Source organism: Pleurodeles waltl, chromosome 2_2 (assembly GCF_031143425.1).
Source record: "Pleurodeles waltl isolate 20211129_DDA chromosome 2_2, aPleWal1.hap1.20221129, whole genome shotgun sequence".
Classification (NCBI taxonomy): Eukaryota; Metazoa; Chordata; class Amphibia; order Caudata; family Salamandridae; genus Pleurodeles; species Pleurodeles waltl.
In genome coordinates, this window is record NC_090439.1 from 943,770,237 (window position 1) to 943,794,156 (window position 23,920).

The window sequence follows — 23,920 nt, forward strand, 5'->3', positions numbered from 1 at the left end:
TCTGCCCATAAGCCCTTGGACATTCTATTTTTGTTCACTTAATGGCAATTTAATAATAGCATGGATGTGATACAAATTAGAGTGCTTTCCATAGAGCCGCTTCATACAAATTGTGAATACATATAATAAAGTTTCACAGACTAAATGGCATCCATTAAGATCAAATCATTAGTGTACATAGTACACCAGTACATAAAATTGCAGATTAAGAATACAAACAACATTTCCAGAACTGTAAGCACTGGCAATATAGGAAAAGGATCTGTTAAGGACACTACCTGACACACCTGTAGCCTTTTAGTTTTTGAATTGGCAACAGACTAATCTCCTCCCTCCAGGTCATTAGGTATGCTGCTTCCAGTCCTTGACTTCTGCATGATTGCATAACTCATTATAAGTGCTGTAATCTTGTTTTGCTTCCATTAAACGAATTAGATGCACACACCTGAAACCATTAATTTGTAGTTGAAAAGTATAAAACTGGAAACAGTCTCTGAAATGACGTGGTGTGAGTGATCACCCTAACTGGCACTGAAATAACAAGTGGTTGGGATTGATTTCAAAGCCTGAAGAGCCCTTTCTGAGGAGAAAGGTTTTTGTTTTTTGACTTCTGTTTGAAATTGGATCGTTAGTTGGCAGAGATATGCACCCTGCCCGAGTAGGGACCAAAATCCTAGTCAGGGTAAGTCAGTTACAAATAATGAATTTATCTGTGCTCACCCTTAGGTAGCTTGGCACAGATCAGGCAGGCTTAACTTAGGAGGCAATGTGTAAAGTATTTGTGAAAAACACCACACAAAATGATACCACACCTGGTTAGAAAAAATAGAGCTTAATTTAATGAACAAAAGAAGACCAAATAACAAAAATATAATAAGCAGAAGTTGAGATATGAATTTTTAAAGAATAAACTTAGTTGTAGTGCTTAAAAGCATAAAGCGTCAACCTGGGCTATCTGGCGAGGTAGACCAGCTGAAATCTTAAAAGTGAGGCCCACTACGGTGGAGCACTGGTTGGATACAGGAACCACCCTTGTCCAACTGAAAAGGTACAAAGTTGTGCCGTCGAAGGTCTGATTCATGGAGCAGAGGAAGCAATGTGTTGGCATTGATCTCGCTGGATGTAGGCCTTACATCACCTCCAAGCTGAGCAAATCAAGATATGGAGGCCCCCTCCAGTTTAGGTAATGTGTTGGCAATCTACGCAGCCAGCATTGCTATGTCCTCGATGCAGGCGATGCATCTCCGCCAAAGAAATGCGTCGGTTCCGATTGGCACAACTGCATTGATGTGTAGGTTCTGGCAGTTGCAGCACTTTATACACACTTCCAAGGCCCAGGACTGGATTGCCACCACTTGACAGGGCATGACTTGCAGCAAGAAAAGTCTAGGTGCTGTTGCAGGATGAAGTGAAGACTTTGATGTCTCTGAGACTTCAGAACAGAAGGCAAATCAGCAAGCCCTTGGAGTCACTTTGGTTCTGGGGATGTAGAGATGAAAATCCAGTCCTTCTCACTACCAGAAAAGGTGGGCAGCAGGCAGCAGGGAAGGCACAGCAGAGCAAGTGTCCAGCAGAGTACAGCAGAGTGACAGTCCCTTCAGAAGCACAGTATCCCTTTTTCCTGGCAGAGTGTTCTGAGATCCAGAGGTGTACTGATGTGGTGATGTCTAAGTTCCCGTACCTATACCCAGTTGTGTCTTTGAAGTCAGGAGACTTCAAATAGAGGCCCTTCCTTCCCTGGCTACAGACTCATCACAGGGTGCTTTGCAACCTTTTGTGTGAGGGCAGTCACAGTCCATTCAGGTGTGTCAGCTCCTCCCTCCCATCCTGCCCAAGATGGCCCATCAGGATGTTGATGGCCTATAGGTCACTCCTAGGGTCCCTTTGTGTGTGGCCCAGCTGTCCCCCAACCCAGATAGAATGCAGAGAATGATTAAAGTAAGAACATGCCAACTTCCCTAAAAGAGGCATTTTCAGAATTACTATTTCAACATAAGTTGGGAGTTTAATTTGTGATTCCACAGACATCAAACTTGGGGGTCCCATCTATTACCAAATGGAAATTATATTTATAAGATGGAATAAGGGAATCCCAATGTTAACCTACGGGAGAGATGGGCCTTGCAGTAGTGACAAACGAATTTAAGAGTTTTTCACTATCTGAACATGTAAAACTAAAAGGTACTTGCCCAACTTTTGAAATACACTGCACCCTTCCCTGGGGCTGTCCAGCGTTCTACCTTAAGGGTGAATAAAAGGAAGTATGGGGTCTAGCAAGAGGGTTAACTTGCCATGTCGACATGGCAGTTTAAAACTGCCCACAAAGGCTCTGCAATGGCAGGCCTGAGACATATTTACATGGGCTACGGAGGTGGGTGACATAATTGGTGCTGCAGGCCGACTAGTAGCATTGGATTTAAAGGCCCTGGGCACACGTAGTGCACTTTCCTAGGGACTTATAAGTAAATTAGATATGCCAATTGCGCATAAGCCAATGTTACCATAATTTAAGTAGGTAGCACTGGACAGCAGTGGTAAAGTGCCCAGAGTCCAACAGACAGCAACATTGAAACTAGCAACACAGGAGGTCAGAAGACAAAAAGATCAGGGGAGACCACACCAAGGGTGCCATGTTTAATGATTCCGGAAAGGGCAGTGTCTCAAGGACAATTGTGTCCTGTGTTTCAAACATGGTGTTAGAGCTTCCTGAGTTCACCAATTTCTAAATGACATTACTAGGTGTTGCAAAAATATAAAGCTTTATGCTTGGCTCAGCTTAATTTAAAATGATTTGCCACATTGACAGGAGCAGTTCAAAGAAATTTCAGCAGGTGAGATGTTAAATTATCTCACACCAGTGGCTACCCAAGAAGTTGTATGATGGGCTACTTTGAAATGCCACGAGAGGCACTTTGAGAATTCGAAAGCAAGAGGTTATCATAGCCGAGTCCCAACAGAATAAGGGTTTGGATTACTTCTCTGAAATCTGCATCCAGGCTACAAGCTCTGGGGTCTATGTTGAACATGTGCCCTATTAGAAACTGTGTTAATTTGTGTTTGGAGAGTAAGTGGCTAGGCACAAAGCCTCTCTGTTCATGGGGTACTTGTTCTGATCAGATCACCTATTAATCGTGCTGGGTGCTAACATTAGTCAATTGTGTGATCCATCAAACATTCTATGTTTACTGAACAAACTTAAATGAACACCCAGAAACTACAAAAGACAACACACCAATATCACAGTGATTTATGGCTATGGGTTTGGATCAGGAGCGATTATTCAGGATGGGAAGCAAATTTCGTTCAAAACATTAAAGCTGTTTCTCCAGTTCCAAGGAGTCTACTGCTATGGGTCAGTCAAGAGCCACCTTATATACACACCTTTGTTTCCCTATACAAGAACGTTTGGTTGCAGTCAGAATTGTGAATGTCTGATAGTCCTTTAACACTCCTGACTTAAATTTCCAAGAAGGAAAAATAACTGATTGATACTTTGTTTAATGGTGCCAGCAGTTCCAAACCTGTTTATGAAATTATTAACATGTTTACCTAAAGACTTACAGAGTGACATTGAAGGTTGTGAAAAAAGGGAAAAGGTTTATTTAGCACCATTCTCTAGGTAGAGCCGTGATAAACAATTCTTTAACAATCAGTGATCAAACGTTGTTTATCCATCTGTTGTGAAGACATTATTATAGAGTGTTTTGAGGTAGATAAAAAGCTGGCTAGACCACTTAACTCATGGAATGACAGCAATAAAGCATTGTGTGTTAGGATAGCTCTAGAACACTTGGCTCACATCTCTTTAATACACCAGAATCTCTTAAACAGGCACAAACAAACCTCTAAACTGCTCAATGCCTACTTCTAGCAAAGGTAATATTTTATTTTCTGATTAAAATATCCATATCATTATAGAAGATGCATTGATACAGTACCTTTGTAGATGTTGATGTCCTGAAATCACACAGGGATATATATCTATGCAAAGTCAGTTTGACCCTTAGACCTCTGCTGTCATGGGAACACACACAATGCAGGACAAATGAGAGATAACTGGTACCCTGTTGTGTTTTAAGCAACTATACCAGGAAATGTTTTTGGAGTTCATTATGTGAAAAGAGAACCAACTATACTGGTTTAGCTTTAGTGGATCACCACCAGCATTGCAAACAGTGGTGAATGTGGGTTACTATCTGGGGGTGAAGTCTGTATGAAGTCTTCACCTGCAGCAAGATCTGAAATTTCTATACACAGTGATTATTGAAGCTGAGGGAGAAGGAAACTAGTCTGCCCTGCCTGAACCTTGGTAAAGGTAGATGAGGTTTCTTAATCCATACAGGGGTGGGTATTGGCTAAGGACATAACTGTATTAGGACAATTTGCAGTGTGACGTAACTGGTACGTTGTGGATGTCAGTTCTTTAATTAAATCTTTCTTCTCATTATATTATATTGTCGAATAGAGTATACCAAACTCCAGAAGTGTAATAGAACAATATGTGCTGCATCAGGAAATGAAAACATTTGTTGTGAATGTCACAACAATCCCTCCTCCAGAACGAATGTCTTGCCACCCGCTTACTTGACCTTACTGAGTCGCTCTGCTGTGTTTTGTGCCCTGATCTTTATCTCCTGTTAAGGACTGTTAAGGACTGATTCATGTGCATCTGCACACAGACTGAGGTGCCAGTGGTCCAGGGTCAGGCAACGGAAGCAAAGACTAGACTCAATTGGCAATCCCTTATTTGCCTCTCTGTGGTGTCCAGGGCTACAACAGGGGCACTGAGCATGTGCGATATACAGAAACCATTCTGGATATTTTTCAGGCTTGACTAATGTGTGTAACAGACTCTCAGTCCTGCACCAGTCTGTGTTACAGTCCTTGTTGGCGCCTCAGATTCCTGGTTTTCTCTTTGGGGCATAATCAAGAACTCTCTATACCCTTCTTTGATCGGAGAGTTTATCTCTCCTGCTGATCTTGCAGTGAGCGCTGCAGCCTTTTGGGGAACTAGACCTGGACCCTGCATGTACTACCAGAGTACCCCATTATCCTGCAGTGCTTGTTGCGTCCCTTCCTTCGGGAGTCGTATGACTGTGGATTCCATTTCTTGCACATTATGGGCCTCATTACGACTTCGGCGGTCTTTAAAAAAGACTGCTGATGCCACGGGAGCCAACATACCGCCAGTGCTGGCTGTATGGCTGGCCCCCTATTATGACTTTTCTGCTGGGCCAGTGGATAGAAACAGCGTTTCCGTCCGCTGGCCCAGAGGAAAAGTCACATCAACATTGCAGCCAGTTCATAATAGAGCCGGCAGCAATGTTGATGTGCCGCGGGTGCAGCAGCATCCGTTGCGCATTTCACTGCCCGAAATTCGATGACTTGAAATGGCAAATTATTGAATAAATTACTTTGGGCCCAAGAGGAGGGGACAAAGATTACCTCCTCACCAAACGCGAATTGTTTTGGATGGAAAAATGTGAAACTATAAGTGATGGACTGAATTCCTTAGAGGACTGGAGACAGGCCTCTTTATTGTAATTGTCAAGTCTTTTCCATCATTTGTTCACTGATGTCTCAAGGCTTATTTGGGACTTCAGGATGCTAGAGGATATGTTTAATCATCATAACTTGTGCATATGCATATGAATCACACAGATATGTACATAAATATTCGCTTCCTAACAGCCTTGCACATCATGTTTTTCGAGATATTTATTACATCTATAACATGCCATTGATCACTTTGTGTTTGGGCACAATAATAAAAATATATATATCTTTCTAGATTTAGAAATGACCATAAATCTTTTTATACAAACTTATAGTAGACATCTTAAACTATAGCAATCTTCAAATGGGTTTATTTATTTTGATGCACAAGATTAAGTACGGACATCATTAATTCTCAAATCTATACGGTTATTTTTAAAAAGATTAAAAAAATAATATGTTCCCATCTAGTCTGATGTTATCTAATTCAACTCCAATTTGGGGCACCCAATGAGAATCCGTGAATTCTAGCTATTAGTTCCTTGGTAAATGGTACCATGAAGGGCTTCAAATATATAAATTAGGACTCAGTTTCTTTACGTCGTGATTTGTTTATCATTGAGTTGTTATACGATAACATGATAATTCTTCTGCGAGATATGAAACTATACTTGATATTCATAAACTTCAATGTTACAGAAGAGAGTCCAAATCTATTTCTACGGCTGTGGATTTGTTTTCCAATACGAAGCCGAATTTAGCGTTCTACGTATATATTAACATAAGAATGCTGTAAAGGACCAGTATTAGCTCCTGTTTTTTAAACGGATTGAGCCGACTTTGGCGTCTTACGTAAACCACCCCCCTGCGGACCAGAAAGGGCACAGGTTGTCGATTGAAAGCATCTTTTGGTGCGATGACGCTTGCCCCCTCCGCATTTAAGGCAGATTAGAAAGGAAACAACCTACAAGATTAGGCACACATGTGCCGACTCTATTCAAATGCTCCCAATAGATGCATACGGGAGGTTGTAATTCGACTTCCTCCGTTGCGCGGGATGACATTCTTAAAGTAAGTTGTAGATAATACCAATATTAAGGACTGAAGTTTTATTTTTGGCATTCTAAAACTCATTCTTTGTGTTATTATTTTTTTAATTATTTTTTTAGAAGCTATGAATTAATAATCAGCCGCCAGTATTGCCAGTACTCCATTAAGTAAGGATTTATCAAGATATGATAACACTAAATCTGAACTAATAGGTGAGTGATAACCCCTATTTAAATAATTGATGTACTTGTTTGATGATTAGAGTCCCTATATTAAAATAGAATATGACTTATTTCTAGGTGCTACCATACACATACAGAGAGATTCCCAGTCCTGATGATGACTCGTGGTTGATTCATATCTATATACAGGGTCGAAACGGCGACATAAATTAATTGAGATTGATATTACATGCCTCTGAGTGACTTCAGGACTCGTGGATTGAAGGAGCCTTTGGAAGTTCACGTTTCATTGATTTTAACCACATATTTTGTATATATTGTACATAACACCGTCACTTTTTGTACACAATATTCACTTTCACTGTGTTTGTAAGTATAGGAGCACCTAGTATTGTATTTTTATCATAATGATAAGAAGTTCATGATGAGTTTTGCAGATTATAATAATTGAGTTGATAAGAGAAATACAATTTTAATTAACCCAAGGAGATCGGATAAACTGAAATTTGTATTTTTCTTGAATAAATAACTTTACCGTGGAAGTCTAGGTTTACTTCCCCCTTGTAGTGACCACACAATATTTCTAATGTTTATGTACCCAGGTCAAAGGGTTAGTGGGTTTTGCCTCATTTTTTAAACGGCCCAGCGGAAAAGTCACATCAACATTGCAGCCGCTCATAATAGAGCCGGCAGCAATGTTGATGTGCAGCGGTGTGCAGCAGCACCCGTCGCGCATTTCACTGCCCGAAATTTGGGCAGTGAAATGCGCGATGGGGCTGTGCCAGTGGGCCCCTGCACTGCTCATGCAAAGTGCATGGGCAGTACAGGGGCCCCCAGGGGCACCCTGAGTCCCCCTTACCACCAGCCATTCCATGACAGGCTGGTGGTTGGGGACTCATAATCCCCAGGGCAGCAGTGTTGCCCTGGGGATTATGAGCGCCTGGCAGTAGCCTGGTAGTCAGTTGGAGGGGCCGGCGGTATGACCGTGGCAAACGCACCCTATATGTACTCTTGTGCACTGTTCATTCTTCTATCTGCTGTCAATGTATATGCGACCACAGGTTCTATGGACATTTCTATCTACGGCCAAATGCAGGCTAGACCACAGGAAACCTGACGGGTACACGACTGAATTTTGCCTATCTAGTGTGAATATTGTCATATTCTTTACACAGCTCCAATATTGATGGTATGTCGATTCTACTTGTAAAACCTCTAATCCAAATCGCATTAATTATCTCTTTGGCCAATGAAGTGTGTATTATTTGTAGCTGATGTAGGCAAATACTGCTTTTCACTTGTCAGGAAATTCGTCACCTGCCCTGGACTTCTGTGTACATAACATGTGTTCTTTATCCCCAAGCCAACACAGCACCAGAGGTATGTTATTGTGTAGGTTTATTACTGTATATTTATTGTTCCCATTTATGTCAGGGTCTCATAAAAATACTTTGCCATTTTGCACTTGCAATGAAGTTATGCCAGTTTACTTACCTGTGTATTCAAGATGAAATCCAGCAGCCGAAACACTAATGTCGGATTGAAAATTGAGGTACAAATTATTAGAAGTGCTGTTCAGGAGATGAGGTATGGTGGTGCCTATAAAAATAAGAGGAAAAATAAACACGTGTTAAAAAACGAAATTTACCAATGCTATCCATTCAAAGAGGAACCATTTTGAAAACGCGGAAAAGGAGAACAAGTCCAGTTTACACCAATACTACATGCCTCTCCCGGATGTAATTCAGTTTGTCAGTTATCTCAACGTATTCAAAGGGGTGTATTAAAAATATTATGTGAGGAATCCAGAGCATGGAGAATAAGTATTGCATTTGGATTAGCGTTCACCTGAATAGCTGCCAAGCCTTGGAGCGTTATTGTCAGCACCATCATAAAAATCCAGAGAATCCCAGTTGTGTTCGGTAGCAAAACTGACAACTTGCACCTGTGGGGATAAATAGAGCAATAATAAGATGCAGTTTCTTATTGCCTGCAAACCGTATAATAAATGTTTGGTTCCAATAAAATGCAATTCAAACAATATGTGAGAATATACAATTGCGACAGTGTGGCGGAATTCCGGATGCTACATGTAACCTTTACAGACTGCTAATGTACTGTGCGAGAAACTGCTTTAAAAATAATTGAAATAAATTGCACTATTAGTTGAGGGGGGTGAAAACTCACCTAAAATTATAATCACAATACTTGTCAAATAAACCACAAAAATCCTGTGCTTAACCATCTGGTAGCTTAGCATAAAGCAGCCAGACAACTTAGGCACAATGTGTGAAGTATTTATGCAGTATTCAAACAGAAAAAGTCAAAATACAACCCATGAAAAATCTTATAACACCCTAAACAAAATGTAATCTTTTAATAAATAAAATGATACCAAATCAAGAAAAATCCCATAAGTAGAACCAGAAATATGGGTTTTTGAAAAAAAATAGTGACAAAAACACAATGAGCAAAGCGCAGTTATCTGGCCAGGGTAGATCGGGTCAAAGTCAAAGGTTAAGGCTGGCCGCAGGTCGATTACAAGGATCAGGTTTGTCCTGCTGGAAAGTTTCCTTCTGGCTTGGAACTTTTATGAGAAATATTGGTCATCAGCAGACCAAGATACAAGCCGGATCCAAACTGGTGAAGAGCAGAATCAAGTGCAGTCATCAATGAACGTAGGGAGTCTCCGATCAGGCAAAGTCTGAAATCTGTGCCCATGAAGGTATTTACGTCAATCCTGATGCAATCCTCTTCCTCCAGATTTGGAAATGTTTCTGAAAGTCAGATCTCCTTCAACAGGGCAAAGTAGCACGGTTAAGTCAACCAGCAATTTGATGTTGCCAGCTGTGGATCCTAAGGCGATCCCATTCTCCAACAATTCTCTAGACAATAAGTTGGCAAAAAAGTTTCTAAGTTCCACTTCTTGCAGTTTGGAGACAGGAAATCTACACTCTAAAAACAGTCAAGGGTCCCAGACCTGGTTTGGCACTACTTGGAGGTTAGGATTCACTCCACCAGAGGCCAGCAGTAGGGTCCAGGGAAGGTTCAGTTGGAAATGGTCAGCTGAGCAGTTGTAGGGAGAGTGGACTCTAGAAGATTGTTGTGTCCCTGTGGCTCAAGCAGGAGTTCAGCCAACTGACTCTTGTATTCATGTCTGGGGTCCTAGGTTCCGGGCAAGAAGGTCCGGTCTTCTTTCAGGTTTCTCAGACAGTGGGACAGTCCTTCTTCTGATTCTTTACAGGTCTAGGAGTGTTCTGAAGAGATGTCTGTGTGATCCACTTTTATGTTGAGTGCCATCCTGTGGATGGATGCAAGCTTTTGTCCACACCTAAATCAATTCTGATCAGTTCCTCTTATCTTGGTGCCAGCCTAACTAGACAGACATAGGGGCGACAGGACTATGTGTGAATTTCATCTGCCAGTAACAAGATAGGCATCCTTTGAAGCTCAGGAAGGGGCTGCCCTGTTGAGTGACAAGTCCCCATCCCCACACCCATAGGGCAAGCCATCTGGGTTCATGTAACATCTGGACACTGGCAGAAGAGCCTTTTGGGTTTAGGAAGGAAAATGATTACTTTCTGAAAATGTAATTACCAAAGTAGCAATACAAAGTCGGACTTTACCCTTATGTTGGAATTTAAATTACTGTTACCATGAGTTCTTGAACCATTTTCCAGCTGTTCCCAAATTGAATTTAACAGGTATTAGATTTAGCGGTGTAAACCAGAATTCAACTACTGGAGAGTTTACCACAGTGAAAAATGACTTTGGAGGTTTTTCACTGAGACAACAAGCAAACCATTGAATATACAAGCCCTAACGATTAAACACCACATAGCCTGCCCTAAGGGATTTTAACATATAATTACAAGATGATTCTGTTGTGGTTTGTTTTTGCAGCAAAAGTTTGTTTCTTTTTTAGGGATTCACAGGTTTTTTTGGAGAGCTACAAATTATGATAAAAAAACCTTGCACCACTCTGAAACGTAAAGATGTATTATTCACAACCAAAGGGCAGCTCCTGATGCTATTACTGATATGTGCTAAAGGAGGCACTTTAATTTGTATCCAACCCCTAAGAATGAGATTCAAATTCTTTATTCACCTGTAAATGATCACACAGTAATGTATCCTATATACCTCCCCAATATATCTTTGAGGTCCCTGGACCTGCATACCTACATCAGCGGATGGTAAGTAGTCACTACCATCTTCACTACTACCTCACCTAAAATAATTTAAAATGTAACATGTTGCTTTTCCTATGGGTGGCATTCCTGTTCACCTATCGTAATGAATGACTAAGTCATGTACCACCACCTACCAGTGAGTGGTGCTGAGGTACGTAAGAGTTGAAATGCTAAATATACACTCACGTATAACACATTCATTTTTTCTTTCCTTAATTGCTTATGGTAAATCCCTGCCCCTGTCCTGATCAAAACCCAGCTCCAAATTATACATACAGTGGTTGAAATGTCAACATTGAAATAAACTATTAGCTTGAAGCATTGTGACAATTAAAGAGCAGAACAGGGAGTTGACTGTTCTATTGGTTTTGTACAAATTACTAATGAGCTTTTATTTATGTATTACATGTTGTCCATTTGCTTTTATTATCACCTCACTATTACAAGCATTGCACTGTTTTTCACCTTCTCAAACACCCATATGTGATGCATGTTTTATTTTGCACATCTAAATACAGTTTAGTTTAACTTAGTGGTGTGTTTTTAAGTCAATACATAACTTGTTAAGGGGGTTCTTTGAACCTCTGACCAAGAAGCTAGATTTTGCTTCAATACTAAAATCACCCAACCCAATATGTCACAGACCCAGATTCTGTGGGTTGACCCCATGTGTATTTAACCAGTGGATATTAAGGTATGTGTTAGGGGTGACTTATAAGTACTAAAATAAAAGGTATAGGCCTAGAAAAAGGTGTTTTTTGCTAGGTCGAAATGGTGGTTTAAAACTGGGTTGGAGACATGTTTCACAGGGATAATACAGTGGGTGGCACAAGAAGCACTGTAGCCCAGTTGTAGCATTTAATTTACCAGCACTGGGTACATGTAATGCTGTGTACAAGGGATTTTTAAGCAAACTAAAGGTGCTAGTCGGTGTGTACAAATTGGATCACGTTTAAAGAAAGGGGCACAAACATTTTACCAGTGGTTAGCAGGGTTCTACAGGCAACAAAATAGGGTTCAATTAAAAGGCAAAAACTCCATGTGACCTTGCAGGAAGGGCAAATTTCCAACAATTATATCAAAATGATCATAAATTTACCAAGGTGCAAAAGCACATTTGAAAGATCTGCAAATATGAGTGCACTTTTAGTAATACTGAAAAACGTACATATAGACATATTAACCATCTAGAAAAGTACCAAATTAGATGCTTTTACAGATAATGATTAATTTCAGCCATTATGTAGCTTTGCTACAAGTGTATTTGTCATTGTAACAACAAAGTGGAAACTGCAGGCGTAAATGTCACATCTAAATTGTGATTTCTAGACTAAGGATTTGCAGCTGTTTACTCCTGCAAAATGAACCCTTTCATCATAGAACAGTTTACGGTTAGCTGGCAAGCCCCCTTTCAGAGGCAAGCAGGTGCTACTGGCGCCAATCATGAGGTTTGTGAATTTTTACTTCTGCTGTCCCTAGAATTGTCTTACTATGAGCTCTGAGTAACTCGTCCAAGTACTACCCTTTCAGAACTTCATTTTCAGTGTAAACACTGGTCGACCAATCCAGGGCCTACCAGAAGGAGGCAAGCACAAGGTATTGTTCAGTTCAATACACACTTTGCATAATAAAGCAGTATTTATGATACACACAAACATAAGAAATTAAATAAACCACACAGTCATCTTTCAAGGCTATCGCACTAGCATGGAACAGGGCTGCTTCACACCATACTGGGTCCTCCCACTAACCCCTTTCTCTCCATGCTAAAACACTGCCTCCCTGGTGGATTTCAAGAGGTGACCCCCACGCAGCTTGCACTAGACAAAGTCTGGCTTTGGCCTTGGCCTTGAAAGCTCAGCTCAATAGGGGATGAACCACCAAATTTGTGAAAGTCTTTGAAAGGCCTGTGACCTTCCGTCACACATACACAACAGTGGCCTTCAAAAGTGCCCCGTACAATGAGCAGCCCACACAGCATCCTCCTGAGATCAGCAGGGTCAGTGCGCAGAGAGGATCTAAGATGATAATAACTTCCAGATGCATGGGCTCCATTTTTGCGACTTTCATCAGTTAGGTGGTAATTAAAACAGCAGCAATGCATCAGGATAGCTTCTGGTTGTGCTCCTGGGTCAGTCCCCACTGATCATGGGGTATTCCCCAACATAGGCAATGGCCCCAAAAATCCTATTGGCCCCTCTTGGCATCCAGGGGTTATGCGCATGTAGGACTATCCCAACAAATTTCATCAGTCAACGTTTTCAACAGTGTTAGTGCTCCCCTCCTCACGTATAGAGGTCCCAGACACTGGCATCAGCCCCAGTAGTCTCAGATGTAACAGTCAAGTGCACCCATTCTCAGTGGCAACAGGCAACAACCCCAACAGTCTAATTGACCCTCTCCTGGTATACATGGGTAAAGGAGTGACAGACACAGGTGACAGGCCCAATGAGATCAGTGATACCAGATGACAACCTGCAGCTTCATGGCAGTCATGACAGGGGTTACTAACGTCTGCTAGAGAGAAAACTGCTCTCTCACAACACTGGTCCTAACTGTACTAGGAGTCTCAGTCTTCTCACTGAGAACCACTCACCAGGATCTATCATTCTCCTCACCCAGGACACTGGTCTTGGCATGCAGGGAGAAGTGTGGTACACCAGGCACAGATCAAGTGTTTTTGGCCTCCTGACCCCTCCTCCAACTGTTAGACTGGCAGACCGTGGTATCCAGTCCTAATTGCAGCAGCTTAAAGTCTTGATGACCTTCTTTCTACTGATGAGCAGTGCTGTTGAACTCTTATGGAGGAAAGTCTGCCACAGCTGGAATGGCACCAATCTTAATAACCCACAGTACAGGCCAAGGGAGTAATTGTACATCACTTCGGGCTGTCCACTGAAATATGTCCCATAAAAGTTCAAAGGCATAATCCTTCCTCTCTATCAAGATTTCCTGATCCACAATTCAAATTTGATCAGCCCTTCCATTTCCCTGAAAATGAGCACAGGCCACAATGATCAGTAACTCTTCCTGGAATCAAGAAAACCATTGATGTACACAGAGAATGATTTGCTCCTCTCTCCCCCAGTGTGTGCTTTCCCACATCACCCCTCAGGAATGTCAACAATTCATGCCTCCTGTCTGGGTTTGCAGTCCTCACTTACACAAGCCTCTTTAGGCCATAGGCTTCCCAATTGAAACACGTTTTGTACCATATAAAGGGCACACACATGCATTCCAACAAGCACACGCAAGTAGCATAACCTGACCAGCACTATACACATAAATGCAGGCAAATGGTGAGTTAAAAACACAGCCACTGAATTTTAGAAGAGCAGACCAATAGCCCCCACTGCACTGCCACAGGAAAAAGGGCTTGCTAACACTATTGATTAGTATTGAACAAAAGAAAGGTATGCTGACTCCACTGTGTTTGTGTTACTTAACTCCAGCCAGGGACAGTAGCCCTTTAATATCACGAGGGTAGGCTTGATTTGCCCATCCCAGTCCAGCCAAACTGCATTATCATCAGGCAGGACTATGTCATAATACACACACATGATCCATGTTTGCTCATGACAAAAAATCATTACCGATATTTCCGATATCTATGCATGGCACTCAGGGTAGGGATACATGTCTGTCAAAGTTTAATACTGCGTAGCCCAAAGGCAAAAAATACAGGGCATTCAATGGGTCAGCCTGTCTTTTGCATAGCTGGATTGGGTAGGATGGGTAAAATAAGACTGAGAATAGATAAAACGTGAGGGACAAAATGTAAAATAAACATATTGAGGAGTCGGATAGTAATACAAATATAATAAAGAAAGGTTTGCTGTTGGAGTAGAATGGGGTGGGACTTTGTTGGATGGGGCATAGGGAGCAAAATGAGTGCATGCTTATGTATTGAAGGTGCTGTTGACATTGATTTTTAGCATGAATGCATCACCCGCATAATATTTCTGATGTGAAGTGTGCAAGATGCAGCTTGAGCAATTCTGAGTCACCTCGTATAATGTTTGAGTAAATGTGTGTAAACAAACTAGATGGGGTTACGTTTGCTATGCCAACCCTTATATTAAGGCTGACCATGATGGAGTATGATTCAGGTACAGTGACTAGGCTTGTCCCAGGGAAGATTTTTTACCTTCTGACTTAGTCCCTTGGATGGAAGTCAAAAATCCTCAGTGGGGCAAGACAGCAGGCTGTAGTCAAAGAGGGTTCCACGTCATCATATAGTTGTGGATGATGTCTCAGGAATGCTCCCAGCAGATTTTTGAATTTTGCCCCATAGAAGGTCCCTCGCTGGCCAGACACTTTTTGCACCTTCACCTGGTGAATATTTCTACATTTAGAGTCAGTCACTTTTTAGGAACTTTGATTTTTCCAGTGAAGCAAAGCTGCAGGCTGTAGTCAAAGAGTTCTCCACGAGTCTGGATACCTTCTTCACAATTTCCTTCTGAATCGAATTTGCTGCTTTGGAGAAGAACATAGTGGGAGCAATGTGAATCTATGGTCCATGGGTAATACACCTTAGTCAGATCAGTTTGGCAGGATGGTCCTGATCCCCCACTGGTGGTCAGGGCAAAGTTGACAAAATGTTTCTGGTCACAGGTTTCAGGATTTTTTGAAAAATTACACTTTGACACCAGCTAAGAGTCAAGGACCTTGGGGACAACATTTGGGAGTCAAGGCACACTCCAACAAGGATCAGCAGCAGGGTTCAGGGTAGGTCCAACTGGAACTGGTCAGCTGGGAATGCAAGAAAAGGCCTTTTGAAGATTACTTTGTCCCTGTAACTCAAACAGGATGTCAGCATTGTGATCCTTGAAGTCTACCTCTTAGGTGCAAGAGAGGGAGCAGGTCACGTCTCAAGGCTCATCTCATCTCACAGACAGCAGGTACAATCCTCTTTGGTTCTTCCACAGATCCAGAAGTGATGTGAAGAGGTTAATAGTGGTGCCACATTTATGCTCCATGCCAGCCTGTGGGTAGGGGAAAGTCCTGGTCATTCCTAAACAAATGGGAATAAAAGTTCCAGGCGTAAAACTACCCATGTTTGCAACACCTTTTGAGTTTTACTTTAAACGATCTCCAGAGGATCATAACAGTGACTTTTTTAGACTGTGTTTTTTCTACATCCTACACCCACCACTCATGCACCAACAGCACATAGCACCACACTTGCTTCTACTCACGCAAACCTGCCATCCACTCACACAGACCAAACACTACCCAAACAACACTCCACATTTGCATGCATGCTCCTCAACTCCTCCATGTGCACCAAACACATCATGGAGATTTGGGACCTGCTGCTGGACCACACTCTGTACCTGTTCCTTCTCAAGGAATCATAGCTAAACCCAATCTCTGCAATGTGCATCACTATTGCCATCTCCACTGGCTACAAGGACTGTTAGGCAAGGCTGTCAGCACAACCCCGGAGGTGGAATCACCATCATATTCAAAGATATCATCAGCTTCACCACTTACATGAACACCCCCACTAGTTGTCACCTCACATTTAAGGTAGGCATCACAGTCAAAATTTCCTTTGGTGCAACACTCAAATACAGGTCACCACAATCCCGAACGAATTTCATCAGCACAGACCACACAACCCTCATAAACACCAGTACCGTCATTCTCCTCACCACTACACCTTCCCAAACTCTACAGCCCTTCTAGACAACATCAGAAACCTTGGGGTCACCACATTACTGAATCCACCCACAAAGTTGAATACCTATTGGACTTAATTTTTTCTAAGGGTGGTACAAATATTCTGTTCTTCCAGCAGAATTGGCAGAATTTTGGTGATTCAACATTACTCTTGTAAATTCCACCAATTGCAGCGTGGTAGAATTTGTTCTCACATGTGCCTCCAGTATGGTACGTTGGCAAGTGAGATCTGACCCCCCCCTAGCGCGGTTTCTGGTCACTAGCATTCAAGGTCAGAAGACTGCTGCTCGAGCTGAAAAACTGCATTATTTGCAGCAAAATTGATTAGAGTAGCTGCGCCGTGTGGTGTATTGCGTGGTGGCATTCATGCAGATTTTTCAGCACGGAGCACACTACTAGTGCTAAAGTAGGTGAAAAATTCTGCTTCACTGGTAGAGTTTGCCCACTCTGCATTCTGTATGGAGCGCAGAATTCTGGCAAAACCAGGGGAGTTTTTTCTTGCACATGGCTCACCAATGTTAAATTGGCAAGTGATAATTTGCATCCCCTAGCATGGTTTTTGGGCACTAGAAGGCAAGTTCTCTCAACACAGGTAGTCCCTGTAGTTTGCGACAGTTTGTGGTGAGAAAGCTGCCCCTCGAGTAGAGTAGAGAATGTACTCAAGCAGCAGAAAGAATCAGTGACCTCTAGCGCTTGTTGTGGTGTCATTTGCACTGATAATACAGCACAGAACAAGTGCTAAAAATCAGCATGAGCAGCGTGATGTGCCTGAATTCCAATCTCTCGTGGAACTCCATGGAATCTCCTGGAGTTTTTATGTAACTCCGTGGAATTCTATGGAATGAAACTCCACAACTTCTGACTAGGCCTATATGATAAGCCTATTTCAGCCCATTGGCTACATGAGTTATGTCAAACTCTAATTCTTTCCTAAATCTGCAACATCACAGTCAAAAAGCAAGCAATTATGACCTAGACTGAGAAAGCCCTCATCAGTTCCAGCAAATCCATCACAGACCTACAACCAACTGAAGCACCTGTTGCAGCTGGAAAAGCATCTCAAAAGAGGAATGGGGCCCCGTGTTCTCCCGGCTCAAGCATACCAGCGACTTGCTGAAAAGCCTTCAAAAACCCCAACAGCTATGTCACCAACACCATGGCTCTCCTCAAGCACAACCCAACCACAATAGGCCAACAACAGGCCAGTTGGTACACAGAGGAACTCACGCTGATAAATCACCAATGCAGTAAACTGGAGCACAAATGGCAAATAAGTCTAGACACAGTAAATAAAACCATCATCAAATCAGCCTGAAGACGCTACCACCAGCGTATGTGGAACACCAAGGGCACAGCTCCTGCAGATTGCATTGATGCCAGCACTAAAAGCAGCAAAGAAGTCTTCTCTATCATCCAAGATTTCCTTGCACCACCTGCCACCTCCAACAATATCAGTCCCTTACATGAACTGTGCAACAATCTCTCTGAATTCTTCTGTAACAAAATAATTTCCATATACAACAATTTCAACCCTCCGCAAGGCCCCTTCATGGTCACAACTCAACTTATGATAATGGCCAATGAACAACCGCTGACATCGTGGCCACCACTACCGAAATTACTGTTAACATGGAAACCAACTAGTTAAGGCTCCAGCAGACCCTTGCCCCACTATGCCTTCACCAAAGGACTCCTGCCAATCAGCAAAGAAGTAACACTCATCATCAAGACCTGCGTCATCTCAGGCCCATTCTGACACCTGAAATATGCCACCATCTTGCCCCTACTCAAGAAACCATCCGCTGACCCTGCCTCACTTTTTAACTACATACCTTTCTCCCTCCCACCTTGCCTGAAAAAGGTGTTAAAGAAACTAATCAACAAATGCCTTACTGACCACCTCAACAACCACCAACTCCTTGATGCCACCCAGTCCAGATAAAGGCTCATCTAGTGTACAGAATCAGCACTCATCCCCACCATAGAGGACAACCACATGATCCTTGAGAGAGGAGACCTGGCGGCCCCCATTCTGTAGAAACACCCTGCACAATTTGACAGGGTAACACACACCATCATCATCAGGTGCCTGCACTAGATCGGTACCATGTACCTGCTATGCAATGGATCTGCTCCCTCTTAATGGATATAACACAAGCTCTAAACCAGGCACATTACCCCTCCAAAGCCGGCAAACTCATCTGTGGAGTCTCTTATGGATCATCACTCAGCCCCACAATCTTCAACGTGTATATGAGCTCTCTGGCCAACATAATTTGCACACATGACATAAACATGCTATCCTATGCACACAACACACAACTCATACTCTCCCTCTTGGACAAGACCTTTTTAACAAAACGAATAAGTTCACCGCAACCATGACCAAAGTTGTTAACTCCACCACAAGCATGCCTGAAGTTGCTAACTAGATGAAAGTTAACTGCTTCAAGCTCAATACTGGAAAGAGAAAGTAGTGATATTTATTCAATAAGAGAACCTCACTATAGGACTCCAACTGGAGGCCAGCTGAACTATGGCCCTCACACAGAACCCTCTCCAGGAACATCCGAATAATCATTAAGAGCAAACTGGACATGACTTAACAAGTCAAAGCTGTCAGTGCATCCTGCTTGCACACCCTGAAGATGCAGAAGGCATTATGCAGTTCCTACTTTGGTAATGGGACTGCTTGTTTAGAATGGCAGAACAGCAGAGTTTGGGTAACTGAGTCTATCCACACCATTAGTACCTGTTGTGCTAACTCCTGGCTAGCTCACCGTGCCTCACCCAAACCCCAATTCTACCGGGGTGAAAGGTGATTATGGCAACCTGAACATGACACTCTGGCTTTCCAGGGAAGCCTTGGAAACAGATCTTACCCCTTTCAAGCTGTTACTCATGCATGCCAAGGTGAGACACACAAAATGTAAGATAAGTTTTCTATGCATTTAATGAAACAATTGCAACCTGGCATATAGAGAGTGAGCTGTGATAATTAGGCAGATGAAACAAAGCAAAACATTACAAACATGGTATAGAAGATAAACATCCAACCATGATGTATGTGGTTGTAGATGTTCTAGTGGTTCCTACCTAACCCTACGTCTACACTTAGAGCATTGCACACGTACCTTCTGCCTGGCCCAATATAGGGGATAAGCCCCAACCCCATACCTGAATGGTGTCAGTAGTTAGTCTGTGATGTAGATGGCAATCCCCTCACAAGGCTGGTAGAGCAGCACCAGCCAAATTGCTCGTTGTACACCATGAGTCCCAAGTTAGTCGTGGCCAGAATGCCCTCTGCACTTCCGGGTCTGTGCATCCTTTATATAATAAACCATGCTGTGTTGGAAGTACAGTTTCAATGTAATGCTCTTTCTAGATGATTGAAGCGGTCAACACAAACCAGCTTATCGTCCCTTGGGCAGAAAATACTGGTTATATGTTGTTCAAAGACTAACTAAAAAAATGTTCCTCACTTTCCTAGAATAAAGCCAACTGATAAACATATTTATGAATTGTCACAAAAAAGCAGCCTTATTGAAACAAATTACATATGAACACTAAAATGAAGCAAAGAAGTTACCAACCCGGGCTCTAGAGGTCCTCATTACAATGAAGACCTTCAAATTGAGCCCAAGCAACATAAAAGACAAGCTGTCACTCACTCCCTAGTCACCAGCAAATTTGACTATGCGAACACTCTCTATACTTGGATAACCAAGCAACTCACTAGAAGACTATAAACCCTCCAGAACTCTGCAGCTTTCTCATCTTCAAACTCGCACACTAAGCACACATCACACCACACCTCAGGGTACTACACTGTCTTCTAATACACACTCAATTCAAACATCCTAAACACACATTCAAGCCACAGCACAAATCAGGGCCCACCTACCTGAACAGTCGCATCTCCTTCCACCAACCACCCAGACACCTTTGTTCTGCAAGACTCCTACTCTCACATACCCCATGCATACAGAGATCCAGATCAAGTGGATGAGCATTCTCTTACACCACTGACTCCTAAAGTGAGGAATGACCTCCCAAAAACCATCAAAGCTGTTGGACTTGGCCCTTTCTGCAGGGCCATTCCTAAACATTTTGTCTTCCTCCTCCTACTTTTTGCTGAGTTTGTTTTTGTTGACCTTAGGACTCTGTGCAATTTACCTCTGCTAACCAGTGCTACAGTGCATGTGCTCTCTGCTGAAAACATGGTAATATTGGCTTACACCCAATTGGCATATTTAATTTAAATGCCTAGCAAAGTGGCACATGTGCCCAGGGTTTGTAAATTACATGCTACTAGTGGACCTTTAACACTAGTTGTGCCACCCACTTAAGTAGCATTTGAAATATGTCTCAGGCCGGCCATTTCAGAGCTTGTGTGTGCAGTTTAAATTAAGTTTGACCTGGCAAAATAAGTCTTTTACCTGGCACAAACCTTCAGTTTCAATGCATATAAGTCACCCCTAGGGTAGGCCCTGGGCAGACGAGGCGGCAGGGTGCAATGTATTTAAAAAATATGGCATGTACGTTTATGTTTTACAGGTCCTGGTAGGAAAAAACTCTCAAATTCATACTTCACTACTGCAAGGCCTATCTCTCCTAATAGATAGCACTGGAGTTGCCTTATTGCATTTCATAAGTGTAATTTTCAAACAGGAAGAAATACCAAAAGTTCATGTTTGGCGTCTCTGGAATAACAATTTAAAATCCAAAACATATGATAAAGTCAGACTTTAAATTTCAATTCGGAAAATACCACCTTTAGAAAGTTGTCAATTTGTTCCCTGAGCCATTTGGTGCCCGCAGCCTGCCTCTGGGTCACATGACTGAGTGTGGGTGACAGTTAGGCTTTGTGTTTACCTCCTAGTCAGACAAATACAATGGAAGCTTAGGTGTGACTGGATGGCCCAACACTGGCAGGATGAGAGAGAGGAGCTGGGCCCAGCCTCACTTACACTCAAAGGACTGTCCACCCACTCTAGTTAGTCTGGAGCTATAGCTGGGAAGAGAGAGCATCTGTGCATTTCAAAGGCATACCTCTAGAGGCTTCTCCCCACTTCAAAAGGTACAACTGTGTATAAAAGGACCTCAGACACCACCTGTTTAGTACACGTCTGGACCTGTGGATACTTTGCCAGGAAATGGACTGATGTACTGCTACAAAGACTGCCACTCTGCTGGATTGCTGCCCTGAAGAACCTGCTGCCCTGCTGTACTGACCTGCTGCCTGGGAAAGAATAACTTGACTTGCAACTCCAGCTTGAATACAGGACTCCAGAATGACTCAAAGGGTTAGTCTGCTGGCATCTTCATCAGAGCCTCAATGACATAAAAGGCTCCCCCAACAGCTACTGGACCCACATTCAGCAAGTAAGTTCCTGACTCTGAAGTGGTGCCTCAGTTCCAGGATCCTTGGTGTGGATCATGAAGTCAAGTTTTTATTCTCTTGTGACCGTGAATGGGCTTGTTCACATCGGAACTGTGGCACTCACAATGAAAATCCGAGGGAGCTCTTGCTAGCCCATCTGTTCACACATTAGCAACAGTCTGCAAGGGACTGCTAAAGCAAGCCTCCAATCCATCTGTTCACGACGCCTAGCCTGTTCTTCTTGCCACATTAACTGCTATAAGCAATGCTCTCTTTGCTGCTCACGGTCCTCTCCAATGCGAACAGGACTTTAGGCACAAAACTTGAGAAGGTAAGCCTTCAGCAGGACTGATCTGGGACTTCATCACGGTTGGGTTGAACTTTTGAGTTTGACCCAGTCCAGCATGACCAGATAGCTGCAGTTTTCTTACAAAACACAAAGGCAGCAAAACTCAATAAGAACGAGGGCATCAACAGTATTAGCAAAAACAATGGTTCTTATTAGAAAAATATGAGTATACTTGGGACATAGTCTGCACAATTGCAAAAATAAAGCTTCAGTAGGATGTGGCTAGAGTGAGTCACACTACGTGGTTTAAAATAGAAAAAAATACAGAAACAATATTAAGGTGCTTTTCAATATATATTTATAATTAAATATACACAAAGGGCTTTGTGTCCTGAATGAACCAGAACTCAAAACAAAAGACAAATCACACAATGTTGATACACAAAACGACAAAAGAAAAAACTGATTTCCAAATTTAATTTGAACGACCTCGAAATAAATACATGTTTCTCAATTGCACCCTTTTACAAAATCAGAGTCGGATGAAAGTTTTGCTTGAGATTTTCAAAGACATTTCAAAGACACAATGGGGGTCATTCTGACCCCGGCGGTCTTAGACCGCCGGGGCCAGGGTCGGCGGGAGCACCGCCGACAGGCCGGCGGTGCCCCGCAGGGCATTCTGACCGCGGCGGTAAAGCCGCGGTCAGACCGGCAACACTGGCGGTCTCCCGCCAGTGTACGGCCGCCCCTTTGAATCCTCCAAGGCGGCGCAGCTAGCTGCGCCGCCGAGGGGATTCCGACCCCCCCTACCGCCATCCAGTTCCCGGCGGTCCGCCCGCCGGGAACCGGATGGCGGTAGGGGGGGTCGCGGGGCCCCTGGGGGCCCCTGCAGTGCCCATGCCATTGGCATGGGCACTGCAGGGGCCCCCGTAAGAGGGCCCCTACGAGTAGTTCACTGTCTGCTTGGCAGACAGTGAAATACGCGACGGGTGCAACAGCACCCGTCGCACCTTCCCACTCCGCCGGCTTGATTACGAGCCGGCTTCATCGTGGGAAGGACGGTTTCCCCTGGGCTGGCGGGCGGCCTTTTGGAGGCCGCCCGCCAGCCCAGGGGAAACCTCAAAATACCCCCCGCGGTCTTCCGACCGCGGTACGGTATTTTGGCGGCTCCCGCGGGGCGCGCGGTGACCGCGCCCGGCGGGAGTCAGAATGACCCCCAATGTCTTTCTGTAATGCTAAGAAGAACTTGCACATGTGTGGTCTACAAAAGAATTTTCTGAGCACACCAATTATTTTCTAAAGGAAAAACTTGAACAATCTACAATCTGCAAAGATGAGCCCTTGCCAAATTCAAAATGATAACGGATTTTGATAAAAAGCCTAGCTTTTTGGTTCAGCTATGGATTTTCCTGTATGTAACATTTAAAATATGGTGCTTACAAAGCTGGACATTACAACACAAGTATTTACAATGCAAGTAAGTTTGAGAGCCCTTTAAGCATTTTACAATGCAGGTGTTTTTTAAATGACATTGTTGATGCCACTGAATATAACGAGAGTGTGAGGGTTAGGAGAAAGGACATGAAGGGTCCAGGGTGGGTAGAGGCAAAGGGTGTAAAAGGCTTTTAGGATTCAAGGATTG

The 23,920-nt window shown here is 43.0% G+C and overlaps 1 protein-coding gene across 1 annotated transcript in view; it reads right to left on the reverse strand.

The window, feature by feature from the left end:
- The window catches only part of CSMD3 (CUB and Sushi multiple domains 3), a 2,682,374-nt gene that overhangs the window by 550,104 nt on the left and 2,108,350 nt on the right, over window positions 1–23,920 (reverse strand). Inside the window, exons 36-37 of the mRNA XM_069220640.1 lie at window positions 8,577–8,673; window positions 8,223–8,327 (exon numbers count right to left, since the gene is read on the reverse strand). Of these exons, the coding sequence (XP_069076741.1) occupies window positions 8,223–8,327; window positions 8,577–8,673 (202 nt within the window). The remainder of the gene's footprint in view (window positions 1–8,222; window positions 8,328–8,576; window positions 8,674–23,920) is intronic.